This window comes from Micropterus dolomieu, linkage group LG10 (assembly GCF_021292245.1).
Source record: "Micropterus dolomieu isolate WLL.071019.BEF.003 ecotype Adirondacks linkage group LG10, ASM2129224v1, whole genome shotgun sequence".
In the NCBI taxonomy this organism is placed as follows: Eukaryota; Metazoa; Chordata; class Actinopteri; order Centrarchiformes; family Centrarchidae; genus Micropterus; species Micropterus dolomieu.
The window spans coordinates 9,496,739-9,523,417 of NC_060159.1; the positions used below are offsets into that span (position 1 = coordinate 9,496,739).

Below are 26,679 nucleotides of genomic sequence, written 5' to 3' on the forward strand. Positions count from 1 at the left end.
TGCTGAAATATATGTGCGGGGGGTCTGGGGGTCCTCCTCCTGAAGACTTTGAGCATTAAACTGGTAATTTCCTGCATTCTGGGAACATTTTCTGCTCCAATTTACGGTGGGAAGGAAAACTATATTGCACTGCATGTTTTCTTATTGTTCAAATAAACCTTTTCTCAAAGCATTTCCATTTGTTAGTAAACATTTCTTGGTGCAAGCTTTTTCAGTACATTTTTCAGTTACTTTTTCAGTGCTTTCAAAAAGTGATGGGCTATTCCAAAATGTGGTGGGGACATGTCCCCAGTGTAAATGACACCTACACATACAACTAACTGACATATAGTGGACCTGGGAGTTTTTGGGACCACCAGTGGCCTTGGCCCCAAGACGTTGCCCATTTTGAATGAACAGGCACGGAAAGTCAGTGTTTCATGTCAAAGTAAAAACCCCATACATTGCTGGCTTATGTTTTGAGGTTCATGTATGATAGTGGGGGGAATAATAGGCTACTAAATTATGTTCAGTTTAATTGGTTAAACTTATTAACCAATTATAAATTATAAACTAATTGTAATTTGGGTTGGATCCATACTTGCAACCTTTGGCAGGGAGCCTATGCAACCGCCACAGGAGAGGTTTTCCTGACCTGCATCTCACTTTGCGGCACATAGGTGCTTCCAGCTTGCCAGACAGTCATCGCCGTGTCCAATTACTGCCACAGCGCATCCTCCGAAGAAAGTTAACGGGGTGGATCCAGAGGCAACCCGTGCCTGCAGTTACGCGTTGATACCCCTTTAAAAGGCTCACCATGTTGCCATCACATGCTCCAGCACAGAAGTAGGATGAGGATGTTCTTCTTGTTGTTGTTGTTATGTAAAACATGTTTCTTATGTAGTCTGTCGTTTTAAATGAGCCCGGAGAGACTTCTGCTGGGGATTTCTTCACTTTGCGTGGCAGGAGGGGGCCCAGCCCAGCCCAGCCTGCCTGTCAGCGCTGCAGCCAGTCAGTCAGTCAGTCATGTTGTGCTGCTAGTTGTTGTTCAGTAGCACCGACTGGTGCGCAAACTGAAAGCTGCGTACAGTGTTAATGCCAAGTGACGGATATAAGCGACGTGTTTGCGGGCTGCTGGCTGAGTCTCCGGCAGCAACACTCAAGGTTTTGCAGCCGTGTCGGCGTTGGAGGAGCGGATGGGATAGAAAAAAAACATCCTGAGCAAACCCCGCACGTCTCGGAAAGGAGTGTTGCCTCTTCTTGCTAGAAGAGAGTTGTTTGCTCTGTCTCTTCTCTCCTCTCGTCGATTTTTTTAAAAAGGGTTTCCCTCGAGTGGAGTGGGGAAACATCGGCGACATTCGTGTTTATTTCCTCGAGTTGAGCTGCATCGGTTTACCCGTCGGGCTATTGACTTGCCTTACCTAGCCATTTGGAAAACAGGGTGCCCGGGCTGGCTCCTCGCACCATTGAAAATTAGACGAGATAGTGCCTGCCACACGGAGCTACAGTACGGTAAGTAGCGGCTGCTCCACATTATCTTCTCTCATTGAGCTTTCTTTTAATTTTGTTCAGGCGGAGCAGGGGTTGCACGGCCAGCTTTCTCTCTTTTTGTGTAGCCTATGCTTTTTACTCATGTGTGGAGGACGTTGCAGAGGCAGATAATGGCCATGATGATGAAGGAGACTCCCAGGGAGTGGTACTCAGTCGGACTGGCCGTGCAGTGTGTTATCATAGCCCCCCCCCTCCGGTGCCCTCTTCCGCCACCAACACCAGCAGCAGCAGCAGCCGCCACCAGAGTGTAATGCCAAAGCCATAATAGTGCATTGTCCGCGAAATAGACTGAAACAAGGTCATTGACAGGGACGCAGTAGCCCGTGAGCTTACTTATATTGTGATTGGCTGGATGGATGCGCGATGTGTTCACCTGAATATCAGTCCAGTGTGTGTGTTGGTTGGGGGCTGTATGTGTGCGCGCGCATGAGGGCTTACCAACTTTATGGTACATACAGCTGAGGCATTTCTTGGGAGTATAATTTTCTCTTTACGTGTGACTCACATTGGGCCTTTAACAAGCTACTTTGGGTTTAGTGAAAATAAACAAATCATCTGCTGTAAACTGAGAGAGAAGGACTAACAGCCGTTGGTTTAATCCACTTTGTTGCTCTGCTCAGGTAAATAAGGTAATGAAGAGGCTTCACAAATGCCAAAGCAATTAGCCCTCATCACCGTTTGCTTTTATGCCATCATAGATAACCCCCTCAGTGGCAACAAAAGGCATTTGTTGAGTGAAGAATTAGATTCCTTCCTGAGTTCTTTTTGGCCAGATTATAATGAAGCATGGACTAAACAGTCAGTCGAGTGTAAGTAATTCGGACTATGCATAAGAAATACCTGTGTGATGACACTTTCTTGTTTGTACCTAAACTGACTGGAAACTCCCTTAAACTGTCAAAATTTCATGAAGGTTTAATTCCAAATCCTATACTTTTAATTTGACTCTTTATCAGTATGTGGATTATACAGTAGCGACACATGCCCCTTAATGCTTGCAATTCCTGCACATTTAATATTGGGATAGTGGACCACAAACACACACACACACACACACACACACACACATATATATATATATATATATATATATATATATATATATATATATATATATATATATATATATATATATATATATTTGATCAGCAGTGGTGGAAGAAGTTTTCAGATCCTTAACTTAAGAATAAGTACAATTACAAGTAAAAGTCCTGCAATCAGACTTCTACATAAGTAAACTGTGGCTGCTGAGATGGAACTAAATTTAACTGTTTTATAAACAGCTAGTATAGTGGTTCCCAACCTAGGCGTCGGGCCCCTCAACAGGCTGACATGATACATCACAGGGGTCACGAGATTATTAAGTAGGAAAGAAGAAAAGCAGAAAAGCACAGATTTCTAATTCTTTTTTGGCCTTTGGACTGAATGTTTGTCTACATGTGATATAAAATGTTGATGTTTTCCTTTGCACTGATTCTGCTTCAAAGGGGCTCCACAAGTAGCAGCTGCAGCTGTAAATTCTTCATATCAAAAAGAGACAAATGGAAATGAAAAGCAAATCAGTCTAGCATATGTCAGTGTGACTGAACAGTTGTTGGTTCAACTTATCTTAAGTTTATTTAACTTTTTCTTTCTAGTTCACTGAACTTAACCCAATTGGTTTTACATGTTTAAAACTCATGGGACTACTTTGAAAAAAATAATCAACCGAAGTTTACTTAACTCACATTTTTAAGCAGCATGGGAACTTACGTTGTAAAGTTTTGAACCATCTTAAAAGTGTAACAGTGTATTAAACAGCTGTCAAATAAATGTTGCAAAGTACACAATTTCCCTCTGAAATATAGTGGAATAGGAGTATAAAGTAGCATACAATGGAAAAGGCTCAAGTTATGTATAAGTACCTCAGAATTGTACTGAAGTACCAGATGTGAGAAGATGTACTGTACATACAGTGACTTTCCATCACTGTTGAACAGTTACAAAACTGAATAATACATTTTGGCCTAATGCCAGAGGAAGTGTAGTTTTCAGTGGCTTACTTTAAGGAGAAGTTCCTAAACTAGTTACTCATTTAGGTCTTGTTCTTGCTATGTTATAATAATCACTATTGACCAATAGCCACCTTGAGTAATCTCACTTGTTCACACTCATCATAAATGACTTGCTTGTTCAGGGCTGTCATGAGACTATCTTGCAGTGTGAATGAGGAGAATGATCTTCCAGGCCACTCTTTGACACACTAGTTTATTGTAGTTGAACATTAATCTTCAGTTTCTTTAGCAGACTTCGCCATGCAGTACCTCTTTCCCACATTCCCTCTGGTCCAACAGACCACACCACACCTCACTAAACAATCATAAATGTCATAAAACTTAATATAGAAGTGTTTTAATGACTCACACCTAGACCCGTCATTAAATAGCCATGCAGGACTAATATCTAAGCCATTACTGTAAAGGCGATCCCCTATGAATTATCAATGGATCTCTGCCAACGTACACATCTAATGTGAAATCATCAATGACATGAGCGACCACTAGAATAGTTTTTGGATTTGTGGTGTATTTTGGATATTGAAATGGTCTATTATACTTATTTTCATTTATTTTTATCCGGCAGTATGTATTATTCAATGGTGCCTTTCTTTAGACTTTCTGCAAGGTTCAACAGAAATACCACAGTATTTGTTTTTAAGGAGATGCATTTATACAAGTGTAGTACTTCACAAATCTGTCTCCCATTCCTTTCAGCTGTCCATTAGGTAGTGGTGGAAAGTATTTTAATTAAGCACAATTTTGAGCATACAATGAAAAAGGCTCATGTTATGCATGCATGCTTTATACTTCTACTTCGCTATATTCATCAACTTTAGTTACTTTTAAAAATAAGACTCTACATTTTGAGCTGCTGTAAACTAGCTAGCTATACATATAATTGTTGAAACTAACTGCACCTCGAGCCACTCCAGCAATAAAAAGCTGCTTATGCATGGAGGTCTTTATTATAACAGTCTAAAAATGTAACATATGATTATTTATCGGTCACAGGGTCAGAGTACATTTACATTTACTTTTGATACTTTAGATACATTTAGCTGATAATACTTATGTACTAAAAAAAAAAGTGGCTTCTTCCACCATTGCAATTGGGTGTAATGTACTACGTATTATTAAGGTGATTTTGAACAAAATTGTGTACTGACTTGAGCCTTCTATTGAATGATGCAATACGATAAGGCCTTTTGCTAGTGTACATTAGAACTGTACTGTAGAATATATCTGAAATCTCTCTCATTAACACTTTTGATCTAGACCTATGAATTTCATTTCGTTTGAGTGTAACACTAAGTCAAATATGTTGTGCATCCACGTGTGTTTACACTGGTTGTCCTTTGAGCAGCTCCCTTCTTATGAGAAGCAAGATTAGTGTCACGGTCGCTTGGTTTCATTAGAAGAGGCTTGTTCACTCATTTTCATTGTCCTGAAGAAACCCTGTATCTATACACAAAGTTCCACCATGTTCACTTTTCTGAAATGAGTCACATCAGCTAAACTGTTTTCTGCCCCAGTAATGCCCTCTACAAAAAAAAGCTAGCCAGAGCTGACCTTGAGAATAACATGAAATCTTAATATGAGTAGCTCTATCCTTTCATGGTGATATGTTTAATATAATAATTAACTCATGGTGGCCATTTAACTATAGAAGCTCTGCTGTGTTTATTGAATTAATTTTCAATGCCTCACTATTCTCTGTCTACAGTAACTCTGATGCCTTCATGTCTGTGCTCCGTTTGACACAGGCAATGAAGAAAGTTAGTTACTGAACAACCTGAACTGAGACTGTGTGTGGTCCTTTGAGGCAGCCAGCACTCTGATCTGTGCAAATTGTGGACAGAAGTTTGATTGTCAAAATACACACACTTTTCTGAGTATATATTCTTAGTGAAAGGACATTTATGGATTTAGGAGTAGGACTAAGTGGACTCCTCATCCATATTTTTGTATGGATGAGGAGTCCACCAATATACATGAATAATGAATGGAACATAATAGGAACAGCCAGAAATGAATAATCAGTGCCAGTCATACATAGAAGCTAGTGATCTTGTGCTTTTGACTCTCAACTAAATCCATTTTTTATACAGTCATCACACAGTAAAATGTGTGTTTTTATTTTTAAATGTCCATAGGCTGTAAACATAAATTGAATTGTCTTAATTCTTTAAATATTTCTGAAAATACATTTTTTATGTATGTCTAAGCTTCAGGCAGTGAAGCTCAGTTAGTCTCTGTTAGCAGTTCTGACTGAGGAAATATGTTGAGGTGAATTATTGAATGAGCAAAGTAAAACTCTTTAGAAACTTTAAAGTGGTACAACTCAAAAAGTCTGTCTTTTGAGCATGAAACATTCATCCCCTGTACACTTGAGAGGTGAAAGTTGTAGTTTGCTTCTTCACAGTTATTGTACGATTCCATTATATCCAAAGTATAAAAAAACACCTACATCCATTTTTACTTTTCAATAACTTAATAGTTCATTCTGGCAACTACAGTATAGTTAAGGTGATGTTTAGGTAACTCAATTTACTTAGTTTGGATTTAATTAAATATCTTCATCATCATGGTTAAAACTCTTTCTACAAAAGCTGCATCTCAACAAGCTGAAAACCAGATATTTCTCATGAAGTTGTAACATGTTAGCAAACAATTATGCTCTATTAACACAATGTCTGCAGAATGTGACATTCATTTTCCAAGATGGTAACTCTACTGCCGCCCTCGTACTCACAGAATTTAAATAGCCTCATTTAGCTTCTTTTTTTTTTTAGTCCTGTTACATGTTTGGGGCAATTTGGAGTCATGTGTCTGACCAAAACTGACTCTCATTTTAGCTCTGTTTTGGTCTCACATCAGCTAATGGAAAAAATATATGGTTGCGTAGAAGTTCAGTGTTCATTATGGTCAACAGCTGTATTTTGTCTGCCATTTGGCACAAGGCAGGTGGCTTTTGATTCATTACTGATATAAAAATATTGATTGGTGCAGCTTTAAATATATTAAAAAGCCATAATCAGTTGTCAGATTGAACATAATACGTCCATACCCTTACCTTTTGACATCAGAACGTTTTGCACTGGTGCTGAATATTGGCCTTTGATGGTAAATAATGTACTTTCTGTAAAGATTGTTAGTCCTCCAGATATCATAGTTATCCAAGGTGGGTTAAAATCAAGGGCAACTGGACTTGGTTGAAGAAACTTGAAGACATGAGAGGCGAAACATCTTCAACCTTGGATAAATCATGTACTGCAAAGTCATTCAGTATGAAGCAATCCCTGTGGATACTGGGAATATGATTATTAGAAAAATGTTGAGCATAAAGAAGTATAGCAGAAGAGTGGTATGAGAAGTTACTGTGAATGTTTTCCATATTTCTTTCTGCTGTTTAATATATGAATCTACCGTAACCGGCATGGAACCAAGCTGGCCACAGTGAGTTAACAGGAAGGGATAATTTATTACTCATTAGATAGAGTTTGTTGGGATTGATTGTAACTTTAAACAAAAAAATGTACTTCCCTTATAGTCACACTGTCAGTGGACCCTGCTTATTTCACCCCTAAGAACAAATCAGTACCATCCTGTTTATTTCTTAGGTTTAAAGCTTTGACAGAGATGGGATCTGGAGCCTGAGTGCACTAGTAAATGTTCTTACCATGCCAGCTGCAATTAAAACTGAAAAAAACTAATATTTTGTATGATAACTGAGAGTTTTTAAATGGCCAAAATGCCTTAACAAACAGAAAAACTAAGAATACGGTGGTGTCTGTGAATACCATGGATCATGTGTGAGAAATGTTTAAGATGGATAAACTACACCCCGATATTTTCAGATACCATTTCTGTGGCTATAATGAGATTTCTTTGAAAAGGTAACTGATGAGTTTTAAATGTTAGTAAGTTTATTTCTTTTAATTTACACATAGTAATGTATCAGATCAACACACTGTCGACAGGCAGCACCTGGAGTGATGAAGTCTCAAGTACACAGATCTGCCAGAGCTTCTTAATTAGGTGCAGCAACTGATGTTGCAATATGAAGCAGGTCTTTCACAGAGTAAGAAGAGGTAGTGGCAGTGCAGACATTATGGCAACATTGCATCGGCCACTCGCAAGCAACACCGACTAGGCAATTTCAGCATCTACATAGCAACTGCCTCTTTTTACTCAAATTAATGCCAAAATGTTAGAATTAGTTGCTTCACCTTATTGAAAAGCTGTAATACTGTATAACTGTGCTCCAGACCCTCAACACTCCAGATACCTAATTTAGTCTGCAGTTTGTGCTCCTGGGTGGCAGATGCACAGATTCCTTCATCCTTTTTCTACTGTCAACAGGCAGTTTATTTAACATGTAATGGTTAACATTTCACAAATATTTTACTTTTTACTTAACTACACTTATTTGACAGCTCTAGTTACCAGTTATTTTGTAGATTATAAATGAGGTCATGTGCTTGGTATTTACTCTGGGAAGTTGGGCTTTTAACAGACTGTTTTAGTCGGTTTTGTATAAAAATGTACACAATGTGGACCTATTAAGCAGAATATGTTAAAATATATATATATAATCTAATGTGACAAAAAATGAATAAAACGCATTCAGAATATCAGTGTGGATAAGGCTTTGAAAGGGCTTAGACCTTTTGTGCTGGTAATTAAAATTGAACATTAAATAAACAGTAAACTGAATAAGTCAAATAAAATAATACAGAATTTTTAGAGACTTTAGAGCCAGTTATTTCTAAAATATGTTGTAGTAGTATGTAACTGTTAGTAGCTACATAAGGTAGGGAACTTAGAATTAGCTCCACTTTCACCAGCTAAAATACTGCTTAATGAAATGCACAATGAGATACAATTTTTAATGCAGCACTTTTGTGTCAGGTATTTTTATAGTGTGTTATTACTTTACTTCCTATGCCACTGTCAGTATGTGAATTATAGGTAGACAATATACCCCAACAATACTCAATGGAGTTTGCTTGAATTTGTAAGGCCATAATGGGGAAGCACATGCCCTCTCATCTGGACATTTTGGTGGTTGGTGCTTTGTAAAATGGGCAGCTAGACTATATGACATATACAGTAGTTAATGATGCAATGTGGCAAAAATCTACATAAATAAGGCTAAAATCTACATAAATAAGGCTAAAATCTACATAAATAAGGCTATCAGTTATTTTGGTATGGTTATTTTATTATTTTAACATTAGATATGGGTTCTACAACGCTAGGCTATGCTGGCCAGGATAATAAAGGGCTGGCTTTAAAGTGAGTTTTAGGTGGGTTTACTTCCCTTTACATCCCATAAGGCAGGTTTTTTTTTAGGTTACCTTCCTTCTTTTTCACCTTTCACATGAATTTCTACGGACGTGTTCCAGCAGTCTGGTGGTTGACTGGTCGTTTGGACAAATGACAGGGTGAGGCTCTGTGTTAGTATTTAGTTTCTTATCAGACCCTTCACAATAAACAGCTGTTTGTCCGTCATTGGAGGACGTGGGTGTCAAGCGAGCCTGGTCCATATGGCAATTGGTTCAGATTAAGTTTTCTGCAAATCGGTGGAAGCCCAACCAGGAAGAGCGCACACACACACACAGGCTACACATCTCGCAGGCAGCGCCACCGACCGTCCTCTCTCCACTCCTCCCCAGCTCTCCCAGTTACGGAGCTCTGCCATCGCACCAGTCCGGCGCCCCCCCCACCTACCCATCCACCCCCCCACCCACCCCCCCCATTTAACCGCAGATTTGTTCGACGTTTCCCGGCTGGTAGGAGGAAGCGTGTCGGCGAGCCGTAAGTTACCACCTCGAATTTTGTTGTTGCTATTTCGCCCCGAATGTTTGAAGTTGTTCCGACTGCCCAGCCGTCCAGAGAGGAGCGCAGAACCCATTTTTCGCTTTCGTGCACCAGGAGCGACACACAGGGCTGCTGCTACGTGCCATATCCTCCCAGGTCTCAACTAGGACTGTGATCACAACAGCCACCGTGTCGGTAATAAGGAATCCGGTTAGAAAATGTGATCAGGAGGGGTGCCTGCCCTTTATTTTGCTTGATGTGTATGTGTGTATTCGGGTAGCCCCCCCTCCCTCCAGCCCATATTTAGAGCCTGGCTGGCTACTTCAGATGGGCAAGCTACGTCAAGCTGTACTGTATCCCATCCTACTGTATTCCTCGGCCACTGTATGTATGTATGCATTTGCGCGTGTAATAGCCTATAGCCTAAATGTGTGCATTTGCAAACCTTCCTCGACATCTCAGCGGATGGTGTAGATTAAGCTCAAGGCGGCGGTGCAAGTCTTGGAAGAAAACAAACAAACAAACAAAAAACACAGTGACCTAATGTTTCAAATTCTTAGAGTCTTTATCTGTTTTTGATAAACCTCAACATGCCAGCGCCTCATGCTGTAGCTGCCTGCCCCACCACCTGTGTGACATGGCAAATGTAAAACAAGAGCCTTCTCCATCTGATCCGAATGGGCCAGTTACCCAGCTGGTTATTTATTTTTGATGTGTGTTCTGACTTCTACCTGAAAGTTGAAACATTTAAAAGTCTAGTGGATGAGGTATTAATTACTGTCGTTTATGATTGTTAACATGCCGCAGGCAGTGCTACCAAGCGATCTGGAGCAGGGTTGGAGTTGTTTTCTGCAAGGTGTGTTCCATGTGGCTTATTGGTTGGGTAATGTAGTGGTTTTCTGTGACACCTTTTTTTTTTGTTTGTTTTTTTTTTAAATGAAGCTAAACAGGTTATGGCCTTAGAGTGGACAAGTTGTGAGCAGTTCCTCGAACAAGTGGTTTGTCCTTCTCAGATTTGTCTTATTTGAAGAATTTTAGATAAAGTATTCACTACACCACAAGCAAAATCAACCAATTAGGGACTGTATGAAAGTTATTAGAAAGGGGAGGGGGATCAGAAAAGGGGGAGGGTATGTAGGTAATTTTTGATAGTAGATCAGGAAACCCAGTTACTCCTACAGTGGTACAGTCCCTTAGAGAAAAGGCAACAATTTATTTTAACCCCCTAATTTAGCGTTTATAAGCAGTGTATACCAATTAATGGTTTTCGACACATTATAGTGTGGTTGTTAACAGATATAAGGACTTTTAAAACATTATTTACACAAGTCTTTGTTAACAACTAGCTTACATATAAGCATTCATCACTGGTCTATAAACAGTGAGTGAGTGCTTGACTTATTCCTATACTGTTTATAAATGTTAAATAAAGTGTTAACATAAAGATGAACATTTTGTAAACATTTTTTCTTATACTTTTAATTATCTTGGGACCCATTGGGAGGTCCCAACCCATAGGTTGGATCCACTGGGTTAATGTGATAAACTTGTGTCCTGTTATTAGAAAAACATGTTCATGTAAGATTCTCAAAGTGACTCATTTTGTGTATATGGTATCTTCTATGTTTGAATTGACTGCTTTATATTGTGTGGCTGGACTTTTCACCACTGTATTGCTTTATTACAGAATTTACAGTTGAAAGTTTGTGCTCAATAGTAATGTGTGGCATCTGGCGTTTTCTCTGCTGTGTTAGATATTTTTTTATTACTATTGTAATATTAATATTTATAGCATGCTTATAGTTTAATTTGGAGGCTAGTGCATCACGCTTGTGTTGGACTGAAACATTTATAGTTAATTGGGTGCTTTAGCCTGCAGATTTCACAGTATGCAAAAGATGTGTCTATAGATAATTCATCATTCAATTTCATTAGTCAGTTTGTGTGTCCTGATTCTGTTGAATTATTATTCACACCCTTATGGGCTGCTGTTTTATACACATTGTCAAGGGTCTTGGGAGATCTTGCAAGTCTTGTATCCTGGTGTGCCCCATGTGTTTGATGCTCTGAAAGGAGCTGATGATCTGTTTTCTAACCAATTAGAGATGGAGCGCAGGGTCATTGATCTTCCCGTAAATGTGACATTACTTCCTGAGGATCACCAGGCCTAACTGTGTTTAAAGAGCCAAATTGCCGTTTGGCCAGAACGCTGCCAAATTAGATAATATCTCACAGGTTATTCCCTGCAGTGTTTCTCCACATACACTTCTCAGCAGTGACCCACAACCGCTGGTGGAAAATTGTCTTAGTGGTTTAAAATCTTTTATAAAAGCTCAGTATCAAGGTTATTGGTCAAACTTAGATTGAGGTCATTTAGATCATTCATCTGTCAATAGCTTTTCTTAATCTCCTTGCAAAATATGAAGTGAAACACCTCTGAGGTTTAGGTTTGAATTTTTTCATTCTGTGGCATTGAATTTCAGTCTCAGTTGGCAAGGTCACACTGCAAAACAGATTACATCTTGTCTGAGAAGCTCACAGCCTGGAGTTGGATGGAGGGACACACACCAAGATGAGGGATTGCACACCACCTGATATTGTCATTCATTAACATGCTGTTAATGTTAATTAACGTGTGTGTGTGTGTGTGTGTGTGTGTGTGTGTGTGTGTTAATAATGCTGTTAACATGATGTTCCTGATGATCCTGAGCTGAGAACATTTTTTTTTTACATTGTTTTTGTTTTTTGTTTCAAAGCATTACAACTTTTTGTTACTTTCTAAATCAGAAGTATTATCTGAGGTGGAGGATAAAAAAAATCTTAAATGTTGTAATTTTCTTTTGAAACACTATGGGAATGGGAGTTGTAATTCAGGAAGTTGTACTTAGTTTTCATTAACCCTGGAGCTAAACTTGTATTGGCTGCTGCCGGGATCACTCTGACATTTCAGTCTTGGACTGCCTTCGTGCTGCACAAGCCCAGTCAGATGGGGGCCGACAGAATCAAACATGTTTTGAAAAATCTTGTCGGGCTTCGACTGTAAATGAGTCGGCAGTTGGGCCAAAATCTCCAGTCTTGAATGAGTTCACACTACAGAGAAATCTGCATCAACCATCAGGCCTTTGAGTGCCTCACACAGCCACGCTAGTCTGAACAGATGCCCTGGCCTGTAATTTGGCCTCAATAGTATTTATATATTGCCAAATCATAACAGAAGCTATCTCAGGGCTCATTTTATATAGAGCAGGTCTAGACTGTACTCTTTATAATAATATTTACCCAACTGTTCCCACCATGAGCAAGCACTTGGCAACAGTGGCAAGGTAAAACTATCTTTTAGCAGGCAGAAACCTCAAGCAGAACCAGACTCTGGTTCTTGAAGCACAGCTCCACACAGAATTAATTGGAAAACATTGAAAAGTTTACTGTGTTTTGACCTGGGATTACTGTTGTTTTATGATGATAGACCTTTAGCTATGTGATTACCATGATATAAAGTTTCTTCAGGGAAATGTTAAAACTTTAAATCCACAAAGGCTGTCCCTGTCCTGTTTTAATGTGAAGAGAGAGACAAACACATGCTGTAAAAATGCACATTCATAGTCTTTAAAACTTTCAAATTCAGTTAAAACCATCCCTCCCAGCATATAAAAAATATATATGCAGGAGTGAGGGAGCAACGACAGCTTGTGGCTACGTAGTGTGAGACAAGAAGGGTCAGGGGACACGGGGGGAGCCTGATTTACCACCGCCGAGTGCAGAATGGACAGCAACATAGAACTAGTAGTGAGAGCTAACCAACCATGAGCCACTTCTGTCAGACCTCCTTTTCTCTGCTGGAAAGACAGGGAGTCTGGTGGATAACAATATACTTAATAGACCCAGGACTGTTACCTATTCCGTCATGGTTAGCAAGTGGCCACAGAATTTGGCTGAACCAAACTTTAGAATCCAAGCAGATACATACAAGCTACCTTTGAGCAGAAAAAGTCTCGTGTCTGTGGGTTTCTGTGTGTGTTTTTGCATACAATAAGAATTTTGTTGGGAAATTCGCCTGTATTAACATCATATGCAACAATAATCTATGTGACGCTGTGTACAGTGGGGGAAAAAAATGTAGTGTGTAGTTCCTCTTTAAGAGGGAAATTCATTAAACGATGATAGCAAGTTATGGGAAGTAATGGGGTAGGACAAGAAGCTCTTGTTCATTTGTAAAAAAAACACCCATTCACTTTACAAAAGGAAAGCTGAATGACAGAAAAATTTGTATTTGCTGTCAGGAGGTTTCTTTGTGGTGCAGATTCTACTGTATGCACAGTTTTTAAATGCAGATCTTAGTCCTTACAAGTTTACCCATCTCATTAGGCAGACAATAAATCTTGCTGCAGTATAAAATATAAAAATACACTGCTTTACCATTTCCCTAAGCACTTAAGTAAACACATGGCCTGAATATGGGCATTGCAAGTTGCTTAAACATATACAGGAGTGTTTCTTTGCTTATAATGTTTCAATTTCACAGTGAGCTCAGGGAGTATTTTTACAAATACTCCCAAGCTAACTGTTGCTAATTGAGATTAATTGTTAAATACTTTCACAATGAGCTTATGGAGTATTTACAGTAGTCTATGTTGCATCATAGATGTATGCGTGAGGTCCCCTTTGACTATGTAATGTGGACATTTAGACACTGATTTTAGATCAGTTTTGCCTGGTTTATATAGGCATTTAGCTGGCTTGTTTTATTTATCTTAATCCTCAGTTAATATTGTAGTAAGGCCTTTTTGACATTTTGCTTTCAGACTAAACAATTGGCCCTAACAAGCTGCTGTTTGCATGCTGTATGCACACTAGGTGATAAGGCACCAACTGCAGTGAATGACTGACAGGGTGCATCAGTTTCTTCTATTACAAAAAACACACACAAACCCTTTATAATGACAAATGGGCATACAATAGCTGGAGCTCGCCATATGATCAAATAAATTCAGTCTGATCACCTAACCACTCAGCTGAATTTAGTCATTATTAAGCTTCTTTATGTATTACATCAGATGTTGTTGTTGAGTTTAAATCTAAAGCGAAGGCTTATGTAAGATAGTCGATATCTTTGTTATGCTTGTGTCTCGTTGGCTTTCGGTTGTTTTTGTTTTCTTGTGCTGCAGTACTTTCCACACCACAAAAAACCCTTCCAAGTTTGTCTAGTTTATAGTCAAAAGTCAATGATACTTACTTTTTTCATAATACACCTTCTACCACTCTGATCAGCAATCCTTTTCTCATTAGTAAGCATGGCCAAACCTGCCTGCTGAACTTAGGACCCTTTCACACCTACCTCGTTTGGTAAGGACTTTTCAGTTTGATCTGAACCAAAATTACATGTGTGAAATCTCCTCCAGACCACAGTCTGGACCAAACAGCCTTAATTTGGTCAGACGAAAAAAAGGTAGTCTCGTTCCGGATCATTTACAGGAAGTTCCCGTGGTTCCTGTGTAAACCGGAAATAACCAAGATAAGAAGATGTAGCAGAACAAAATTAAAATAAAAATAAAAAATTAAAATGTTGTTCTATTTCTATGCACTGACAAATGCATTTAAATAAGGACAAATTATAAATTGCCAGTGACAGCTCATCCTTTGAAACGGACTGCCATTATGGAAACAAATTACCATTCACCTCTTTGGTTTCTCCCCAAACAGAGGTGCAGAAGGATCGCTTGCAGTCTTCTCCTGCTTTCCTGTCTACGGCAACGATATAATGTTTACACAACGAGGACATTCATTTGGCGAATTTGAACTAGCCCTGAGATAAGTGGGTGGTGCAGGTAGTAATTCCATAACAATAACAATACTTGTCAAAGATATGCATCTGATCATTCTTGTTAAGGCCAAAGAGTATTGTCAAAACTACCCACTGAATTGACAACACGCTGACATCAGACGCACGTCCGTTTGGAAACCAATCAATGTCAGATATAGGGAGACGCAGAAGATGACGACGACGCAAGTATGTCATGTAAAGTTCCTCAGTGCGCTCTCATAATTGCAGTGTGAAACCAAGCCAAAACTAAGCGACTGTATCACAACATGAACTTTGGTCTGGACCTTGCTGTGGACTTTCAGGTGCGAAAGGGCCCTTAATGTCTTCTGTGTGATTATAAAAAACAACAATTTGTAAGTAACTTGAACTGCTGAATAGGTAACTGTTGATTGTGAACATTGTAATCACATGGTGAAACTAGGAGAAGTTGCAGTTTTGACAACTTTGTCGGTCTCTTATCTCTAGGCCCCGTGAAGAAGCATGTGATGACTCACGCAAGGCAGAAGGGTTTCCTCAGGCAGAGCGACAGTAGTGCCGAGTGGTGGGACAACTCCCCCCTTTGGCCACATGGTGGCATTATGGGTGGCGCCTGGCCTGAGCGCTCACTACGATTCGGAAGGACAAAGAAGATACGTGAGATCATCAAACAAAGGAAAGGCATGACCAAGAGGATGAATGAGAAGAGAGAGAGGACAGAAAAATCTGATCAGAACAGAAAACTCGACCGGAGGCGTGACAAGAAACGGGACAGGAAGTTGTATCCTTTGCGGGGTAGGACTGGGGTTTCAGATGGGGAGGGGCTCAGCTGCCATGTCCTGCTTACCCGATTGGAGGAAAGCCTCCGTGAAAAGGAGAAATCTGCAGAAAGGGAGCAAAAGGATAAACGGCGACATTCATCTCTCAAATCCAAACCCAAAAAAGGGAAAAGCAGTGAAAGAAAGCAGACAAAGTCATTACCAAAAACCAAATCAAAGTCAAACAGCCCAAGTCATGACGAGAGTATTCATGTCCCACAACCTCGCAAGCGCAGGCTGGCCTCTCTAAATGCTGAGGCAGTGAACAGTCTACTACTTGAAAGAGCTACTGACCTTCAGCCGGCAGCCAAGCAGGCCAGGAGACAGGAAGAGCCTGCAAATGGAGAGATATCCCTGGATGCAGATCCAGCCAGGAGTGGTGTCCCTGGAGGTCTGAAGGCTTCACGAAGAAACCTCAGTAAAGCTGCCATGTCTCACAAACTTCAACTGTGCCAAAGCTCTAAGAAGGTCAAGAAGGCCAAAGCTAACCGACAAGAGCGCGGGTGGGTGAGTCAGGAGAGTCTGGATGCCCCGACCCCAAGAAGATTGGCTGGACTCAACGCTGCAGCCCTGCTGAAGTTAACCAGCTCCTCTGCTACCAGTAAACCAAGAGTAAAGGTTACACCGACAGCTACCGTCACATCAGACTGCATGGCTCCTGCTGCGGTCTCAACCCCAAAACAGCACTCCAGAGTCAAATTCAAACACAAGGGGTACTCACAAAAGCGGAAGGGAAAAAATGACCCTCCCCTGCATAGTTGCAGCACAGCCTGCAAGAAGAAGGCAGACTTTGAGCCCAAAGTGGAGTGGGAGGCCGGCAGCTGCACCCATCGACTGACCAAACCAGGCTACCAGTCACGCAGCATGTTAGCGTACCCACTAAAGCAAGTGAAGGAAGAGCAGCTGGAGACTGAGCTGAGCCCATACTACTGCTGTCCCCCAGAGGGCTCAGTGGAATACTGCCACCGCTTGGCCTTCTTCCTGGGCCAGCAGCCCTATGGAGAATCAGAGGATCAGCCACTTAACTCATCCATGACCCCTGTGAAGCACGAGTGCCTCGTAACCTCACCGTCTTTGACGCATTCCCACTCGCACACAGCTCTGACCCTCAGTCCCCACCCCTGCCTCTGCACCGCAGACCACTGCTTCTCCAGCTACTACGTTCACATTGCCCACCCAACACACACTGGAAAAACGTCAGCAAGCCTAGCCCCGCAACCTCTGAACTTTGCCCCCTCTAGTTTATGCCCTAATCGGATGACTGGCTCCAAGCTGCTGGGACCACGGTTGTCCCACCCCGCCTACTGCAACTCGGTGGCTTCGCCCTGTTACGGTGACGCCTGTGGGATTGGGGGCTACACGTACAGAGCCATGCCTCCTGTCACCAGCAGGGGTTGTTCTTTCAGCACAGGATGCACTGGATGTACACACAGCATCAAAACAGGTGAGTTTAAAATATAGATAATGGATTACTGATTTATTTCACTTGATTTGAGATCCAGACAGTTACTGAAGTAAGTAAATGAAGTGAATTGGCAATATCACATTACAACTATCACTGTGACTGTCTGAACAACCATATTTAGCATTTTCAGTAAGATCTGCAGCAGATTGAGTTCACTTCTTTGATTGATTCATCTTAAGCCCTCTTTGTATAACTGTTATTTTGAAAGCAACCATTATCCCAATGTTATACTTGGTTATTGCTTATAGAGCTGAAGAGTCCTTTGTTGTTAAATGTGTGCCTCAAGCTAGATGTGTGGGCCAACATTTCTGTTTTTTGTTGTCTTTTTTGATGCTAGGAGCTCAGGGAGTATGAGCTCCATAGCTTGAGGTTCAGACTTAGATGTTTCTTGATAAGGAGCTCTAGGCTCACATGTAGTATTATCTATCGATCTATTGATCTATCTAGATGGATAGATAGATATGATTACTTGTTTTTAAGCTGCTACAGGGAATCTCCAATTTGCTCATTTAAAGGTTGATGTACAGCAATAGAACCTGCTACCTAGAGTTTGCTAACATTAGCGTTAAACTTACATTTGATCTCTTTTGCTGTATTATTTGAAAGTGTTAATTTCATCCTTCACTTTTCCAGAGGGTTACTCCTCCCCTCAGGGTGACCACAGCCCCTCCCTTCTGGTTCCCCCCTCCTTGCCCATGTCCAGCTGCCCTCTGTCCAACGTGCCCACTTCCACCCAGACTAAACCGCACCTGCTGACCCCCCTGTCGGGACGAGACCAGCCCCCGGCCAGGTTAAAGCTGGCCAGGGAATGCCCACAGAGCACCAAGCCCTCCATCGGCTCCCTGTCCATGGGCCGCACACGGCTGCCACAGAAACAGCCGCCGCCCTTGCCAAGCCTCAGCAGCACCAAACAAAAGAGAGTCAGCCGCAGACGTGCCACCAACGGTTGGCGGCCTGTTGGAATGCCCACAGAGAGGGAGGTCTTTATTGCGGTAGGTTTTTGTGAGTGCGTCTCCATGTAGTGAAGATGAGCAAAAGATTAGAGAGCTCCCTTTCTAGTTGTCTCTCCAGTGAGGCGCTTTCTCTCATATTCTACTACCTGATAATACCCTGCTAGTAAAAACCTTAGCATCCTCACAGATGCCTGGCAGAGAGGGGAAAAAAAGTCAGCCCATGGGGGGAGGGATAATTGTATTTTGACCACACAGCTTCGTGTGACAGATTCCTTTTTTCCTTTTAATGAGAATTATATGTGTCCTTGTCTGTGTGTATGCGTGTATGTGTCTGTCTCAGGGAGAGGATGAGACGGCCCTGCGGCAGTGTTATGAAGGAGTCGAGAGAGACGGTGAAGTGATACATGTCAGAGACACTGTGCTGCTACGATCGGGCCCCAGGAAAAAATCCCTCCCATATGTTGCAAAGATATCAGCGCTGTGGGAGGACCCCAAAACAGGTAAAGTAGACGAGGAGGTGGAGATCATGGATAGATATGTTGGTTTGTGTGCATGGATGGATAGATGGATGAAGAAACATATGGCCAAGATTGTTCACACGTGTGTGTGTGTGTGTGTGTGTGTGTGTCAATTTGCCTCCTCAGGAGAACTGATGATGAGTCTTTTCTGGTACTACCGGCCTGAGCACACCCAGGGAGGCCGAGATCCCAGCACACACTGTGAGGTGAGGCACAAATGGATTGGAGCAATGATTTAATGTTTCCCCGTGGTAAATGACAGTTTTGCAGGAAAACAGGAAAGAGCACATTGAAAAACTGTGTGTGTCTCCCTGTTAAATGATTGTGTCATGTGGATATTTGTACAATTAATGGATGTGTACAGAGTTTACTGAAGGTTATTTTTATTTTATTCTAGCAGTTAAAAAAGAAAAGTCCAAAAGTATAGCTTTTTTTTAATGTCATTTTTTTCATTTTATATTGACCTTTTTGGGTCTCCATAGGTTTTTTTTATCGAAAATATTGGGATTTCAAATTTTACCCTGATGCAGCCAACATAGTGACATTAGCTGTACAGTATTTCCAGGCGCTGGTAGTCCCACCATACTGAACACAACAGGCAAATAGAGACACACTGTAATAATTCAAATGAACTGTGTCACATTCAGGGCCCGACTAAAGAATGGAGGATTTTCACTTCCTTCACTTTAATATGTGATGACATTTATTGTTTGTGCTGCCTATATAATGTTTTTGAAACAATTTAAAGTTAGCAAGTGAAATTTTTAAAACTATCGTAACAGACAAAAAGAAAATACTTGAAGTGTCTTTGAAGTGTTGTCATTTGCATATTGGTGCACTATAATAGAAATTTTGTGTTCATTACAAGTGATAATACATAATGAGGTGTCCTGAAGAAAATAATGTGCAAGGAGGAGGTGAACAAAACTTTCTCCCTATGCACAAATTCTGAGACAGTTACTGCTGCCTGAGACATCATTATCTTTCTCTCAGCAGGCCTGAAACGGTTGATGGTTGGTTAGCTCTTTAGCAAAACCACAATGCCATAATGATGATATCTCTGCTACCTCAGCCTTGCACAGAGAACAGGAGAAAAGAGCAATTTCACTGTTAGAAAGTGAACACAGTGAAACACTACTCATGTTTCTATTCACAATGTATGTCTACAGCACGTGTTGAGTAGAGCAGGGTTCTTTTTTTTGTGCGGTGCACAAAAGGTAGAAACACAGAGGCACAATCCTATTGCACACGAACAATTACTGTGCTCTTAGTTGAAAAACGTTGTCATTTCTTCAGCGTTCAGCCAGCAAAATAGGAGACACTTGTGTCGATGTGACATTGTACACCCACTGTGGTTTCAGAATGAGATTTTCGCCTCTCGGCATCAGGATGAAAATAGTGTGGCCTGCATAGAAGACAGATGCTATGTTCTCCCACTAGCCCAGTACTGTAGGTAAGTACACACACACAGACACAAAAGCGCTGCATCAGTTTGCAGTGCAGTTTCTTGTTAATTTCAAACACAGGTACAGTAGCATAAAGATACATTTGATTTTGCTTGATTTGTCTACAGATAGTAATAGTATACTAAGAGTGTTACTGTTGCTCCCCCCCGCCCCATGTCTGTGTGTGTGTGTGTGTGTATCTGGGTAGATTTTGTGCCTTGGTGAAGCGGCGTGCCGAAGGCGCCCCACCTGGCAGTGCCAGCATGGTGCCCTGCCGCCCCGACTTCGCCCCCCCTTCCCACCGCTGTGTGCCCACAGATGTCGACCCCGAGCTGGTGTATCTCTGCCGGCACGTCTACGACTTCCGCTATGGACGCATCCTGAAGAACCTGCAGTAGAGGGTAGAAGGGGTGTCGCACCCATGAATTAATCACAACATAGCTCGTCCTCCTGTACAGAGGTGGGGAGTGCTGAAGGACTGAACACCCCTGTCTTTTCTGCTGGGGACTCTCATTATCAGAGGGAAGGGGGAGGGGCCTGTTTTGGAGAGGGACAGAAGTGTTTGAGACACATTATGAAGCACAGATCCCTTTAGTTGACTAAAGGGGGGTTACAACGTGATAGATGAATCCATCTCAGTCAGAGCACCAATGTTTTCTGGTTTGGAAGAGCGATGAAGACAGAATTCATTCATCAGCTTGGATTTTTTAGCTTCCACAACACTCTGAGGTTACATGGAGTCTTGTCTCTCCCCCCCCACCCCCACCGCCAGGAATGCCAAACATCAGGCTGAACTGGGCTACTGTCAGGACCGCGTTTCCCCCAAAGCATCTTAGCACAACAATCATGTTTGTTCCATTTGTAAGCCAGTGGCTCAGGAATGGTCCGGCGCTAAGGTGCTTCCGGGGAACACAAGGCTGCACTGTCAGCTCAATGTTAACGCTGTTCAACCAGCCAGGGTGAAGGAGCAGCTAATGGAGAGTGTCGTCTTATTTCTCCTGATTTGAGTTTGTCTCAGTTGTGTGTTTGTGCGTGCGTGTGTGTTTGTGTTGTGTGAAACTCAGTGTTGTTAGTGTGGATAAATGGATAAATGTGGGTATGTGTGATGGTTTTTTAGCAGGCATTCAGGCAATCAAACCAAACAAGCAGCTTTAGAGGAAGCGGAGCTCTCTCTCCCAGTCCTCTCTCCTGTGTGCCACAGCGCACTGACACTGACAGATACATTTTCATCTCACGCGATGCTCTGCGCAAACTAAAATACTGTACCTGAAGGGGGTTTGTGAGACCGATCTTTCCTTAACAAACTCCACTCTAGAGCAGGGCCTCTTTCACTTCAAGTCAGGACACTAAAAGTGGCGCTAAACTGATTTTATTAGATGATTTAACAAAAGACAAAAGCCCCAGTGGATTTTCAAACTAACTTCCATCTTTTCAAGCCACAGTCCTGGCTTGAAGAAGCCTTGTTTTAGAGAGGCTTTTATCTAAGGGTCCAATAGGGAGATCCCTTACTGAGGAGCTGAGACGCTCCTATCAAGACCATCGTTAATTGTTTATTTGTTTGTTTTTCCTTACATTTTCCCAGTGACTTGCCTTATGACTTGCAGGTAGAGCTTTAGGCAGCTAGTCTCACCACATATAACTATGTGGTAGAACAGGTGTACTGTAGTCTCAAGAAAAAGGATTTTGTTGCCTGATTGACTGACTGGAGTGACTGACAGCTATGACATGATCACTGGACAAAATGCACTGGGTAGGGCTGTCACCAATGACTATTTTCATTATTGATTAATCGTTTAGCTAGTAACGTGACAAAATAGTTAGAAATGTCCCATTTCATTTGCTCAAGGTGACTGGTTTATTATCCTGTTTTGTTTAACTAATAGTCTAGACTATCTACTATCTTGTATGACAAAGACAAAAATTTGAAGCTAGAACCAGGAAATGTTTGACTTAAAGCATTATACGATTATCAAAATAGTTTCAGTCGATCGACTAATCAGTGAATTGACTCATTGTTGCAGCTCTACACTGGTTAGAAACACGGTGCACTTTTCATGTCATCGATCTGCTGTGCTATAGCTGCTCGCGTTGCGTGCCAAAACGTCGCAATGTCCCGGAAAATGTCTATTCTGCCTGTTTCAGCTCTACATCCACACCAAGTTTTTCTTCCTCCCCCTCCTCCCCCTGAAGATAAACCAAAGGATGTCACACAAGCCAGAGCCCCCGTCCCCTCCCTCGCACTTCTTCTCCTTGTCAGCACTTCTGCCCTTGTTCCCTTATTATATTGCACTAATTCATTCCTTAATTACAACAAACGTGTTCAACTCTTTTTTTTTTTTTTTGTTTGAGCTACTAATATCTTACTGGAGGGAACATACTGTGTATCATTTGTGTGTGTTTTTTGTAGAGAAGGAAACAGTAAGGATGTCATGGCTGCTTTTGTCAGTGCAAACTGTATATTTCTGTTGTTTCACCGTTAGAGGAGTCGGCCAGCCTGTTCGTCATGTTACCTGATGCACAACCTGTTGAATCCCATGGAATATATAGTGTGTGTGTGTGTGTGTGTGTGTGTGTGTGTGTGTGTGTATATATATGTATGTATGTATATATATATATATATATATATATATATATATATATATATATATATATATATATATATATATATATAATCATTCCATTTGATTTATCAATCAGCTCTGACATACTTATATAAATATACAGTATATATATATATGTATGTATCCACACTGTTAATGTGATTAGATGGAGGCCGGACAAACGTAGCACCATGTTAGACATGTATTTGGATTGAAGGGGGGGTTGTGGGTGGGAATGCATGGGAGGGTGTTTGATACTTAAGTGAGTTGTGGTTGATTTCAGACCACACTCATTCATTGCCTTTTAACCTGCAAGTGTTATACTGTCACTCAGAAAAATGATTAGTGTCAGAGTGTGTGTACCTTTTTAAAAAAACATAAAGAGTACCCGATTGCTTTCCTAAACAGCACACGCCCTGTTCTTCAGCATTGGATAAGCCGTAAAAGTTTTCAACACTCTAAAGCCATCTTTAACTTTTTCTCTATTTGAGCAGCATGACTCTTAACCCAAAACAAAGTCAAATCCTGATCATTGGGTTTTTTATTTCTATTAATACCCAGATTCTTCAAAGAGATAATATATATTCTCCTACTTTACAATTTCTCCTTATTAAGAATATTTTATTATGTCGATTTCCTAAGATGGCATATGCAATATATTTTTAGACTTACTATTTTTGGAAAATGAACTTAACAAATCAAGAAAAGAATATACATTATCTTTTTTTTTTTCAAATTAGTTTGAAGTCATCACAGCGTTAATTGAGATTTGACCAAATGAAAGAAAGAGGAGAATGAAGGGATTTGATGCCGTCATATGATCTAAGGTTGTAGATAATAGGCAGTAACAGGCAATTTCTAATGAAGTGTACATATCTGAACCCAGGAAGCACCGGGCACTCTTTAAACAAGCAGACAGCCAATGCACATTGTAGTATTTTTGCAAGATCTGTGATAATTATATTTAAAGTAAGAAAAAAAAATATTTAAATGGATTAAATGATACAATATATTAAGATTTCAATTTAACTTATTTGGAAATACTGTGTCTAATTGATTAACTATATCTTGTTTCTGTGTGCTCCAGGATGGAAATGAGTTCTGTTTATTTGTCATTTATAAGTTTAGAAATTAAATGATTGAGTGGCGGTTGTTGACAGAAATGCTAATGTTGTTTAGTTTCTATGTTTAGTTGTGAAGGGGTGGAGATCAGACCAAAGCACACCCTGGCAGACGCAAAAGCAGAAGTGGCCGCGAATCACAGACACAGATTTGATCAGATTTCCCTTTTGAGATACTTGAAAAGTCAGATCTGACCTGTGGGAAGAGACGACTTCAAGCTCTCCCTGCCTAACCTGACCGACCTTAAGTGTGACGTTTGGGAGAATGCCTTGGCAACATGGTCACCTGAGCTTTTATTGATTCGTCCTATTAGGGGAGAGACGGAGACAGTGCGTCTGAGACAGGACAGGACGTCATCTGGGCTCCAGGTAGAAGATCCCCCTCAGGCTCTGATTTAAGATCAGTTTGCCTTCTCTAAATTCAGCCAAATATTATAGCGGGTTTTCAGTAATTGTCAGCAAATTAGATTATTAAATATTGAGGTGCTCAAGTCTATCAGCACCAAAAGAGCTAGTGCCTGGGACTGGCTCACTCATTCAGTGGCTGTTATAATATGCCTAACTGTTGAAAAAAATAATTTGGAAAAATGGTTGTATTTTCCCTATTATGTTATGTTTGCCATAAATGTCATTTAGAGATATTGAGGGTGAGGATATTGCAGTTTTTTTATAAGTGAAGGGAGTGTCCAAAGTAAATATGAATATTGCTGTGTAGGGCCTTTTTAGAAAATAATAATAATGTCAAATTTTGCCCACCTCCCCACCCCAATCATTTTGATACAGTCCCTTATTCAAGTCATTAAAAATACAAGGTTTTCATGAGGGCTGAGAGGAAATTATTGAGTAGATCAAACTGAGGATTTGCTTAACAGCCTAACCCTCCAAACATGGAATTGGCTGACCACCGTTGCCTTTCTCCCAGATGGGCATTGACCGCGTTTGTCCCCTAGAGGGCAGGAATCCTATATGTGCGCAAAGTCTCATGGCCACATCCCAAACTGTTAAACAGCTTCCTCTGCTTGTCCTCTTTCCTTACAGCCTTGTGTTTTGGCTTTTGAGAATGAAAAGGAGACCGGAGACAGGAGAAGCAGCCATGATTCACCCTCCCAAGTGCTGGCCAGCCCTGCAACGAGCATCGACTAGATTGTTATGTTGTTATATATGTGACTCAATTTCCTAGCAGCTTTGCATGGACATAGTTGCAACCTTCGTCACCATGACAACAAGACAGGGCCAGCACTCGGGAGATGTCAATTTCTGTGTAAGTAGGACGTTCACAGTGGCAAGGGTCAAACACCGAAAGACTGATGCCACACAGGACGTGTGCTCACTCCATGAGTCAAAAAACAAAAGGACCCAACCAACTCATGAGATTCTGCTTTCTGTGTGGTCTGTATTGATGCTTATTGTCAACATATATTTTGATATATTTGGAGAAAATGGGGGATATACAGTTAAAAGTCTAGATATTTTTGGAGTAGGCCTAGAGAAGCAACATGTGTATCAGATTATTGTCACTTTGTCATGCTATCTGAAAATCTCTTGGATTTTTTGAAGAATTATATAACATCCCAACTGATTTAATGTTCCATTGAAAGAATATTTATAAATTTTAAGTCCTTTGTGAAAAATCTGTGTGTGGCTCTTTATTTGTTACAACTCCAGTGTATGTACAAACCTGCAGGAGTGTTTTTTTTTCTTTTCCGTATGACATTGTACTGTGGAAAAGGGAAGTTGTTCTTGCTCCATGTGGTCAATAGGAAGTCTGTGCAGCTAAATCCCTGCACTAAGAAACTGTTATGCTGTGCAAGCTCCACAGGAGGTCAGTAATGAGCCAACATTTACAGGTCAGGGTCACGCCTTCTTTGACCTTTTCTTTTAGGGACCAAATGGCATCCAGTACATGGTCATCTGTTCAGTTTAACACAACAGGAGACAGGTTTCAACCTTCTCCTGTCCCTCTCCCATGTTTTCCTTTCTCTACATGTCCTCTGTCAACAGAATCTGTATCTGTCTTTGGCCCTTCTCCGTGTTGAGGCCTCAGTCAGTTTATTAAAATAATAATTTTTGGCCTTCAGTCCTTACATTTTGTAAGTATGAAATAACTTCATAAAGCCTTTGTTTAGCTTTTTTTTTAAATGCTTGAAAAGGAAACCTTCTAAAGCTTTCATTTAGGTCAGTTTTTCATTACGTTGTGTACTCTGCCCTTGAATAAACAAATATTTCTATGGAAAAAGAATTTCTATTTAGGTTTTTATCTAGTGAGGAGCTTTTTCATCGAGACCACATGTACTGCTAAACACTAGTCTTTTAATGGCTTACTTTGTACTTTTTACCCCAAATACTTTTAAATGCACCCAACTCACTTCAAAATGTGTACTGAAGTGTACTGTAGTTGTCATTTTGGGAAAGTCAGCAATACATACATAGAAACACAAACACAATGTGACAATCTCTCTATATACATCTACACAAAGATAAACACAGAAATGCATATAGACATTACAGGAAGTATGACTGAGAAATGTGAATAGAAGGGAATGAAGAGAAAAACATGAGATCGACAGGAA

At 40.8% G+C, this 26,679-nt stretch overlaps 1 protein-coding gene across 4 annotated transcripts; it reads left to right on the forward strand.

The window, feature by feature from the left end:
* The first annotated feature begins 817 nt into the window (after positions 1-817).
* On the forward strand, positions 818-25,740 carry LOC123977907 (bromo adjacent homology domain-containing 1 protein). 4 transcript variants are annotated; one of them, XM_046060966.1, is made up of 7 exons: positions 818-1,491; positions 15,679-17,451; positions 18,106-18,464; positions 18,766-18,925; positions 19,070-19,149; positions 20,305-20,396; positions 25,148-25,740. In XM_046060966.1, exons 2-7 carry the CDS (start codon positions 15,699-15,701, stop codon positions 25,287-25,289), a joined length of 2,586 nt encoding a protein of 861 aa, XP_045916922.1. In that variant the 5' UTR covers positions 818-1,491; positions 15,679-15,698; the 3' UTR covers positions 25,290-25,740. The 4 variants fall into 4 exon arrangements, with proteins under 4 accessions (XP_045916922.1, XP_045916919.1, XP_045916920.1 ...); XM_046060963.1 differs by lacking the exon at positions 25,148-25,740 and adding an exon at positions 20,597-22,967; XM_046060964.1 differs by lacking the exons at positions 818-1,491; positions 25,148-25,740 and adding exons at positions 9,350-9,389; positions 20,597-22,967.
* Positions 25,741-26,679: the final 939 nt, after the last annotated feature.

Excerpts from the sequence above, each read along its gene's own strand:
- LOC123977907 (XM_046060963.1), top strand. The coding sequence starts at position 15,699 with ATGACTCACGCAAGGCAGAAGGGTTTCCTCAGGCAGAGCGACAGTAGT. Across the intron at positions 17,452-18,105 it reads TACACACAGCATCAAAACAG|AGGGTTACTCCTCCCCTCAG; the intron begins GTGAGTTTAAAA and ends TCACTTTTCCAG. Across the intron at positions 19,150-20,304 it reads ATCCCAGCACACACTGTGAG|AATGAGATTTTCGCCTCTCG; the intron begins GTGAGGCACAAA and ends CTGTGGTTTCAG.